Raw genomic sequence first — 11124 nt, forward strand, 5'->3', positions numbered from 1 at the left:
ACAATTAGAATTCGATGGACAAGAATGGGATCTCTAACCTACCATGGTGGGGACGCTGATCCGGAGAAGCAGATTTGGAATGTGTAGTTCAACTTGGTTGCACGGAGCAGCATAGAGAATGCTTTTGACAGTGTATCACATTTATTTTGCTACGGTACAGGAAAGTACGAAGAGCATGAATATAGGTTAGTTGCTTAGTTACTAGTAAAATTTACTGGTTGATTTATACATATTACAGAGCGAACTCGAGACGTAGTTTACTATTAATGTTGCACCTGATTCTAAAAATACCATCAACGCTCGTTCGAACCCCGAACTTCACAGCACCCACTCTTCAACAGTAAGCATACATAAAGTGAGCGCATAATGCACGATGAGTCAAATACTGGTAAGTGAACACAAAATTGAGACATGAACGTTCAAAAAGAAAATAAATCAAAAGTAAGAAGCAGGGAAATCGAATCGTAGAGGGTGCGAAGACTTTCCCAAGAGCGAAAGCTGATGACTGATGAACCGATGCATCTCCATCATTGTGCAGCATAAATCTCCATCATCGAAAGACGATTGGAGGATATGTAGTTCAGCTTCTGCACCCGTTGAACCCAGATTGTCCGGGAAGATAAGAGCGCAAGGGTTACTTATTTTAGCGAGTACGAGAGCGGAGATGATTGGCTGCAGCACCTTAGCCATTTTAGTTGTCTTTAGCGTATGACAGTTTACGCTATGCAGGGCCCATTACAAAACCACAGTTTTGTGGTATGGCCAATGAAAATAAGCATCTTCGAGAAAAGCCATGATTGCTGAGGATATCTGATTTACGCTGGATGACTGATTGCACGGAAGGATTATGTACATGGGTACATCCACGTAGTTAACTGATATGTTAGATATTATTAAGTGAGTGATTATTATGGACGCCCCGTCCTGTTAGTTCTATTTAGGCCACAACTAATCTATGGTTACGTATGCTATTCCCTCTGTCTGCATCAATCAGACTGGAGTATTTCCCAACAGTTACACAGAGAAACTTCCACCCCGATCTTCTAGAAGGTAAGATACCGCAAATGGCTAAAGTTGACCAAGTGACTGGAGTAAGGTATACAGCAGATTCTGCCGGGAGATAACATACGTCGCTCACTCACTCTAAGCAGCGTTTAGATGCATTGCATGTGTTGGTTGTATTTGGACTTCTGGAGGTATCGTTGCTGCGTTAGAAGAAGATTGGAAGAACATCCTCGAGACCCTGGATGCAAAGTAATTAATGCCCAGACCTTAACGTTGATAGAAATCGGATGGAACAGCAACCCGCTTCCGCGAAACCACAATTTTGTCCTAGGTATTTACTATTTAGATTGACCGACCAGGGAATCCTCGAATGTTTCAAGCCTATGGAGTCGGAGCTCCCGGCTCCGTATCACCGGCAATATTTTCTGGACAGGCTTCCCCGCTAGTGTGTAATCGCTACATATCTGCGACAGAAGGTGATAGATTAACCGTCGCCGAAGTCAGAATTCTTCTCTTTATACACGGCGTATGAAGTTTGGATTATCTCTCTTCGCATGTTTCACAAGACTTCAGCACATATGGGGCATGAACTCTATCATGATTGGCTGATTCACACTCACGCTGTGGGATTCTAGGCTGCAAATCTTGGAAGGTGGCTGGCAACCCTAACCTTAGAGACCCACCTGCGTCTTATCTTCTGACTCGTTTCGTAAAACTTCGTACAGACAATACGAGAGCCCACGCACTGTGCAGAATGACTGAGGTTTACTTGTCTGCTACTACGTTATTATCCTGGTGAAATAAGACCAAATACGGTGATAAATACCGGTCCCCCACTGGGTTCAATAAGTGTCTCAGCTCGTCAATACAAAATAACGTACACGCATGCACTCCATCGAATCTTACCTGGTACCCACTGTTCCCGAATAAACTACTGAAAAAGGCAACTGTGAACTGTCTAGCTTGGTGTTCATCGTAAGCGAATATGGTAAAAAGAGGCATTTATGGAGTCCATATATCAATTAAATAGAGTCTATAAGTTTTCAGTACTCTCCATCAAGTCACGTGCAACAAATATTGGGTGAGGAGAAGCCGCTCCCCCCACACGCTCTTAGACGAATTAACACGTATGAAGTACTAGGCACTCCGTAGTACAGTACTGCTATGTATTTTTAGACAAAAATGATCAGAAAAGGTCCTCCGTAATTAATAGTAACGCTATTAGCATCATATGATCTCCTTGACAAGTGCGCACTCGCTAAAGATGAGATCAAAGTCTCAGCAGGCTTAGTCGGACGATTTAACGGTCAGCATTGAAGATCAGGAGAAACAAGCGCAGAAGGCTTAATCAATTCTACTATACGGGTCCATGAGATTTTACGTTAAAGTTAGACACTATGTATCCGTAGTACCAATTACCATTTTGGCATTTATCTTAACTCTTAAGATGTTGATTGGACAATGCATCCATGCGAACAGGGTTTAAATCCTTCCTCAAGCCTAATGCAACATTCCCTGGCTGGATGCGCCGTGTGAGTGGTGCTCCATTCGTAGTCTGAAGAATCCGTAGTCTAAACTCTGAAAGCAGCATGCTTCCTGTCATATGGCACGGACTTAGCACGCCGTCTTCATCTTGGAGTCGATCCGCAAATCCTTGGTAATAACCAACTAGTAGTCATTTGCCCTCTCGAGTCTCTACCTATTTCATGCTTGATCGTAATCCACAACCAATAATTTACATAACAGCTAACCAAGCTGAGTAACTTGTCGAATACTATCCGATCCTCATTCAGGTTTTGTAAAGCGAAGGTGTGGTAAATATTAAGTGTTGATGGATTAATATTCCATCTATGTAATAATAATGGTCTAAAACAGACTCTCAAGAATCTATCATTCAATCTTCAACAGCAGCGGTCTTGCCGTAATACTTCTCCTTCTATCATAACGCGTCTAAGCTTTCCTTTCGCATCTTCTTTCAATGCAGTGCAACTAAATACATTCTCAATGACATGCACTGTGCAGGAAGAGGTCGAAGGGAATTTAGATCCATAGGATAGGCGCCTACGCGAGTCATGATAAGTAACCACTTACATCATAGTCGGTCTCAATATATGGTTAGCCTACAAAGTTACCTATGGACAGTGGAGAGTCAAATTCAACGGTGCGCGGCTTTTCCTTGCAAGTATTACATCCAATAACCATAACCTTAGTATGATTTTATCACAGTAACCTTTTGGTCTACATTCCATGCCTAGTGCTTCAAAATTTAACTGGAATCCTTCTGAAATTGTTCCGCAGATTCCAGATTATGCCGATCCGGAGCCTGGTTAGGATGGTTTACTTTTACTAATCACTGTAAGGATAGTCCTGTGTATGTAGTAGTTTTTATTCATTATGAATGGGCGTTCTCATAGCACGTCGTTACTGCAGCAATTCAGCCACTCAGCCTATTATTTGGGCTTCTCGGGGCACAATGGGAACCTTGCTGGGAGGTACCTTCGGACTCGCCATATCGATTCCAACATGGCTTTCTGGCCGATATATATGAGGACTGCTTATGTTCCTACTGTCACTGAAACATGATCGTTCTATTTATTTCGAATATAATAAACTATCCTCTTTCAGTCTCCCGTCTTTCCGTTTCTAGTAATACGTGGATAGAAACTCATAGCCGGTGGAGAACGTAAGCTGAAGAAGCCATCACCACGCCATTTCTACCTGTGGCTTGAAGTAGCTCATGGACGCTGTTGGAATTAGACTCATCTTTCTTTTTGTGCAAGCATCACGAATAGCAGCAAATGCTTGTACGAAGTAGAATTTGGCCATGAATGTACTATGGATGCGCCTCGCGAATTTACTGATTCTAGTGAAATGGGACGAGGGCCACGAGTCTATACGCTGATTGTAACGTAACTAAGACCACTACGGATTAACCCCAGCAAATTACCAGCTGGTTTGTTGCTCCACAAGTTCACGCTGCTGTTAGCCTGCTGCTAGTCTTGCTAGCTATTCCATTTCAATTATCCTAACTGAGTGACTACCTATGCGATCTATATAAGAGATAGGAGATTTTCCTGCGAGTCATCCACGTCGATCCATCTCATCACTTCCTTATTCGGTGATTCCTGGATACGTAGCAGTAATAGAGCTGTCACTCAGTATTCCACAACTTATATATATGTGGTCATAGTAATTTACTATGGTGATCAGTCGTCATTGACCACTTGGAAGTCCTTGATCTACTCGTTACAGCACGTGTCCACGAAGGATCATTGGTCATTGGCCTTGAGAAACTACCTTGGTACCATCTATATCTATGTACCTATGTATCTGGTGCGGATGATATAGAAAGTGATAACGTAATCGGACACCCACCCGATCATGACACCCACCCGATCACTTTCTCCGGAAAGCGCGCTCTATACGAATTTCAAACTTGAATTTCTCACTCACATACAAAATAAATACAATATTTTAACTAGTAGTACGATTTGGACATCGATTAATTTTATGCCCGATAATTCCACACCCACTGCACTTCGGTGGCGCTCGTAGGCGTGGTTGAGAGGTTTGGGGTTCGGATTCGACTGGTGCAGTCGGGATAGGTTGAGATGCCTCATTCCGACTGCCTATTAGCTCCTGAGCTTCCTGCGCTGTAAGAGATCCTTCATGAGATATCTGAGCTCTAGACCTTTTACGTTTTTTCTTTTCCTTCTCATTTGCGGCTCGTAAATCATGCACCTCTTTCTGTATAATCAGAAGCTCATTCCTGCTCATTTCGTATGCTTTGGACAGCCGGTTTATCGCTTGATCGACCACCTCAAATGGACCTATTGTACGATCATTAATACGCTTCTTTATTGTTGCCGTCTGACGGTTGAATTGACGTGGATTTTGAGGTGTTTGCTGGCAAGAAGATTGTGAATTACTTGATCGACTAGGAGGGGGTGTCGGGGTCCGAAGTTGAACTGTAAGCTTTTCATAAACATGATCTGGATTATATGGCACTAATCCAGTAGCTTTGAAGCCATTCTGAACATTTTCAGCTTTATATGCCATTGCACGAGCCTCTGGAAAAGCCGTAAGAAAGTCATATTTATCAATATGATTGAACCCAAGCCGTACACGTTGCTCAACAAGCCGTCCATATTGTCGTTTTAGAACAGCAAAACAACTCACATCGAGAGGCTGTAAGAGATGCGAGGAATGAGGTGGCATACACACTGGTATAATGTTATTTTCAGTGCAAATTTGATCAAATTGAGGTGTCAAATGGCTTCCATGGCCATCAAGAATAAGCATCCGATATCTCCCCTTCGTACGGCTTGTCGTATGAGGAATAAAGTGCTTTTGAAGCCACCGTATTCCAATCTCATCTGTTGTCCAGCCATTTTTACTAATATCAAGTCTCCAATCTTGTGGAAGAGTCTCAAACCAGCCTTGTTGATAATAGGTTGTTGCTTTGAAGATAACGTATGAGGGCAAAGCCCATCCAGTGGAATTAACTGCTTCAATTGCTGTAACCCACTCGCGATTGCCAGGTTGCAATAAATAAGGCGTTCCATATCGATCGCTGCCTGTAATAACTTTTGCAGAAGCACAGAGACCCATAGCGAAGCCAGTCTCATCAAAATTATATATATCTTCCGATAAGATCCCATATTCTTGGATGACCTCTTGTACGCGGTTAAAATGCTCTCGGATTATCTTAATATCCTCACATTTTGCTCGCTCGTAGTTATATCTTCGTGAAAATCGTAGTTTGACTTCCGGATGTCGATCAACAAATCGATAAACCCATCTCTCACTGACATGTTTATTTCCATTTTGAGAAAGAAGAAGATCTGCCATATCTTGTACGAGGGATGGCCGGGGAGGTAATCCGCGCTTATCGAGGTCAAGGATCCATTTTAGAAGAGATTATTCTTCGTTCTGAGTCAATACATGACTATTGGCGCGTTTTTCAATCTTATATTCAATGCCATTGAGTCGGTCATGGAGAGTTGTGTAAGGAACATTGTAAATGCGTACGGCTTGACGAATTGATCGAATTTTGCCATTTTTTAAATCGGAAATAGCAAGTAGGATCTTGCCCTCTTGTTCCACCACTTTTCCCGATATCCTGTACGAATTGGTGGCATGGCGAAGCTTTGAAATTTGTGTACAGAGATAGTTGATGTGGGTTGGGCGGAAGTGATCGGGTGGGTGTCATGATCGGGTGGGTGTCCGATTACGTTAGCGTTGATGTCCCTTGAACTCTATGTATCATTACTGCACAGTAATGTCCCTGAAGCTCTCTGGAGTCTGGACTAGGATGGCATTCTGATTGATAATATGATCGCTTAGCATAGCAATCGATCCATGTTTCAAAGCAAGGGCATCAGCATCGAACGTTTCATATAAATATAGTCCTTTAGTAGTAGAGGGTCATGTGATGATTACCCAATGTCGGAACAAAATTACCACTTCACCAAAAAGAGGATCCCTTTCTGGTAATAACTTGTATTCTGGCGCAGACGTTCCGTATCCGCTCGTACTGTGATTGAATCACGTGATCTAATTTTCGACACCCCAAGGGACCCTTGTCAAAGACAAAAGTAAGGATACGCGCTATAGTTTCAGGAGCGAACATTTATGATCCGAAACTGCAACTTAACATTCTTCAGTAGTAGTCCTGAAATCTATCCAAAGTCATGAGAATACATCATTAAACTTTCATAGATTATGATATTGGAAGGTGGACATGTCTTTTCGTACGAATTTCCTATTGAGGTACCTATTTATCCATGGATACGAAAGAGAGTATGCACCAGTACCGTATTAGTAATTAATTACCAGTGATGCTAATTCCTGAAATAGTAAATCATGTCTCATTCCAGCAGAGATCCAATTGAAAGTTCTAGATCGCAAATTTGGCTCGTATAGGTTCTTCAACATTGTCCTTATTCCTGAACATCTGATATGCACTCTTCTGCATATAGTCACACCAGATTTGTACTAGATTGGATGAGACACTGTACGCGTTATCCTGGTCATCAAGAAAACGTGGATTAACTAACGATAGTCGGGATATTATTGGACACAGACTGATGTAGTCTCGGTGACTTAAATCCAATATATTTATCGGTAGCATATCCATTGGACGGACTATTGCTGTTTGACAACGGAGCTTAAACGGCACATCCACCACTCCATGTAACACGTAACCAGAATGGATCCCTGCCGAGGACGTAGCGCTGTCAGGTTCTTGTATTTAGCACTGTAGACTAGTACGGAGCAAGCTTTTGAGTTGGAGCAAGCCCAGACGGGAAAATCTGGGTTTTATCTTATTTTGTTGATGTGCAACCCGGCAGTTAGGTTGACGCAAAGTAACATCGGCACGTTCTACGGTTTCATTTACATAAACTCTAAATCTTTGAGGTCTTTGTGAAAGACTCGATATTATGTAGTAGCAACATGATTTGAAGTGAGGGGGCAATGGAATAGAGAAACCAAGTGAAGAAAAAGCAAATGCCGAAGAAGCCAATTGTGAGGTTACGAGGTACGGAGTAGATCCAAATAAACAGTTAACTATACGAACTTTTCGGCCGTCCCGAACACCAATGTCCGCGGTATCTACGGATCAATATCACGCCGCTTTTATTAGGCTAGCGATTAACAATAGTTAACAGCCCGTTGAGTTGTTGACACAACAGGGGTCCGGTCCCTATGTTATTTGATTGGTGTACGGAGTAATTCGACAGCATTAATCAATGCCTTGCATGACTGTACTCCACCGTGAGGATTTAATTCCCGGTCTGTAGAAGTACTACTACTACACTGTACACATTCCGAATGTTGTCGTGTGGAGTACGGAGATACAGAGGAAGATATGCAAATGTACTCGTGGTAAGATTAATAACAGGAGAGAGCTGCATCTTCGAACCCGTTAAGTCTCACAATATTTGTATTAACGCTTATATGAAATAGCTTGGTCGATTCTCAACGAGTGGGCAACGCATCTGTGTACGCTGTACGCTTTGCTTTTGGTATTCGAAGCTTTATCGATTATCGATCCGCTAGTGGGGCTGATACGAATCCCACGTAGCATGTACTCCGTACCCTATCATGAAAAGTGTTTATAGCTAGTGGCTGTCAGAATGGACAGATGTACTATGTATGTACAGACTCCGCATTACGTATCGAATCTACAAATCCTTGGAAATTCTTTCTTAAGCAATCAAGAATCTTTACTCCTAATCCCTTCGTCGTATAGCTAGTATGACTTAAACCATGAAGTGTACATTTTCCATTTCGAAAGCCGAACGACTTGTGGTTCTTCTACCTAGGCATGGGCTACTACTGTCTATGCGGCATGCCGCACACCCGCTGTTTATTCGTATTATCATTGTGCAATTGTATCATGAAGGATGTGGGCACGCTAGCACATACATAGTAACAATAGAGCGCCACACAAGTCTATTCAGCATCTAGAGCCACAGTCGGCCAATCTCTCCTCTCGAATTTCGACGGAGCTACGTAGCGCCAACCAAAAAGTGCATGAAGATGAAGACTCATCAGTTATGTACGATGACATATAACTTTGGAAGACTGTGAAAATTGCGACAGTAGTACTCCGCAGGAACTCTTTACTTGAATAACAAGGTGCTGAGGCATGAAGTACCCCTCCATCACAATCACCACGCAACTTTCCATCTGGCGTCTAAATACTCCGGACTCCATGTGCGAGGCGAGAAATCCCACAATTTGGGATCACCCATACGGGGCCAGCACAATCTCACACTAGTCAGCCACGCGCATATTTATTCTATTATCATTGGAGGGATTTGAGCAGCATAACCCGCTATTATGCGGCTTGCCACCACTCGGGCGGCTGGCCCTTAACCTTAGTCTCCACCCACCCCTCTTCTTGTAGCATTGTCTCCGCACACATGTTGGACCCACAATTTCCCTCGTAAGATGGGATCGTCGAGAGTGATAGGTCGCAATTACTGTTATGGAAATATTCCAGAAGGACGTAGTATTTCTTCCAATAGCCATGTGATGGCTGCAGTCAGTTCTAAATGCTGGATGCATCCGACCCCTGTCGGTTATGCTTCTTCGGTCAGGCTGCATAATGATTTCACACATACACGCAGCCTGAAATTCGAGAAGTGTTGACCATGTATGCAGCCTATCATCCACTGTTTAATCCTGTAAATGATGTCGCTACAAAAGGGTGCATCATTCCAACCGGTTGATGTCCTTAGGCTGATTCAAGTATGCAGTCTGACACACGACTTGCACAAGCATTTGAAGCGTCTTTGACATACCTCTTACCGGAGCTATCTTCAATTACTTACGAATTCTCCCGAACTCGAAGGATCGCTATTATAGTAAGCCGCCCATGCCGCTGTGTTCTTCTTTGCTTTGCTTATCCAAAATTTGACATGGACCTCTGTTGAAAAGGGAAATTCCGGGTGTTAAAGTAATGCCGGACTCAAGAGAGACTGAACTATCTGGGCCCTTCTCCACTTTTAACATGTTACCTAAACTATACGCCACCATAAATAGCTACATACAACTATTCAAAGTAATGGACTACTGATTTTAGATTCCAAACCAAGTTAGCAGATGCGCTCCCGTCGTCTTATCGCGTACATAGACCTCTCTGCAAGTGAATCAATGAGTGGATAGTGATCCTCGCCACTTTTCTTCTTTTGTATGGATTCGTCAGGTCTTCGCGCCTTGTCCAGTAAGTAACCTTCGAGATTTCGAATCGTTACAGAACGTAAAACTCTAAACCTGACTCGTACGGATATGTGAGTGGTTTGTAGAACCAATCAGGCAGATGAATCCACCGAAACGTTGAATTCTTCCGCGAATAATTCTAGACTAACCTTCCTGTGTTGATCAAACTAACCAACTTCAACTGGAATTTAATGATCTTAGCATCAACGGATGTAACTAGAATCCGAGACAATTACTAAAATGCGGTTAACCAAAGTATCTCAGTATCCCATCACAGAGGCAGGTTCCTTTGGGCGTGGACAATAGCCAATGAATTCAGTAGCCTTTCAATAAATCTTTAATTTAGAGGTTCATCTTAGACCTGGATATAAGATAGTTGCATTTGACTAGTGTTGTTACATTTGACTACACAAGGGGTCAGATAATGAAGGCTCAGAAAGACCGAGAATTTGGGATCAACGAAGTGGCAAAAAACCGCTCAGCTTCACTAATAGCATCCCCGATAGTCTTACGCTTTTCAGTAGCGATATTTGCAACAGGGCATACACTGTGTGCACTTTTTCCTATTGATACCTGACTACCCAGCATCAACTACATATGTGTGAAGACACTCAGGACGTACACGTCAAACGTGATACTTGAAATACATTTCAGAAGGCCAATAGAAGACAATCCTTTTCTCCTAAATGAGGTTTAAATTGATTGCATCCTTCGCTTAGGAGAATGATCGACGGGATCGAGGACTGACCCTTCTCTGATAGCCTGGTTGATCATCACGGCCATAAGCTAACAACGACTCATATTTCCAGATCCAATAGAACAACCATCAGAGAAGTTATCGCCGTCCAATGTATAGAGTTTCCGGAATACTACTAGCAGTATCAAACTTATTTCTTGGCCTGGGCAAAGCTTTTATAATTGCAAGTCGCGTACTGGTAAAGTGATTAAAAGCGAAAAGCCATGGAAACTACGAAGTAGTAGTAACCTGGAATATACCATACCCAGGTATTTCCTGCGTTTCAGGGTTGATGGATCTTCCCAGTCTTCATTGTAATTACTGGAGTAGCTCTGTCTTGTTATATTCCACTATAACTGGTGGGTAGTCTGAGCATCAAGTGCATGTGGGCGTTAGACTTGACTTTATATCCTTCTTGTAACCTATCTTTCAGTACTATATATTTCTCAAATGTGATATATATTGGAATATTTTACTCTTTTCATCATACAGTGCAGTTATCTGGTAAATTCATCTCTCACAGGAACTTGTTAGCATGAAATTTACTGGTTCTGACGGGTTGATGTTCTCTATACGATGCCTACTTCAGATACCTAGGCATATGAGTAACTAATTCCAAGTTTATTTTGTCTTCAGCACGCCTACCTAACTAA

General features: G+C 42.5%; 1 protein-coding gene across 1 annotated transcript, besides 1 other annotated feature; it reads right to left on the reverse strand.

Annotated features, from left to right (window-relative positions):
- Window positions 1-4384: 4384 nt before the first annotated feature.
- On the reverse strand, window positions 4385-5856 carry TSTA_114900 (pogo transposable element, putative; the record flags this gene model as incomplete). The annotated part of the gene is made up of 2 exons (XM_002481633.1): window positions 4385-4424; window positions 4535-5856. The coding sequence occupies 2 exons, from the start codon at window positions 5854-5856 to the stop codon at window positions 4385-4387; spliced, it is 1362 nt and encodes a 453-aa protein (XP_002481678.1).
- Window positions 4573-6102: a mobile genetic element.
- Window positions 6103-11124: the final 5022 nt, after the last annotated feature.

This window comes from Talaromyces stipitatus, genomic scaffold (genome assembly GCF_000003125.1).
Source record: "Talaromyces stipitatus ATCC 10500 scf_1105507295555 genomic scaffold, whole genome shotgun sequence".
NCBI lineage: Eukaryota > Fungi > Ascomycota > Eurotiomycetes > Eurotiales > Trichocomaceae > Talaromyces > Talaromyces stipitatus.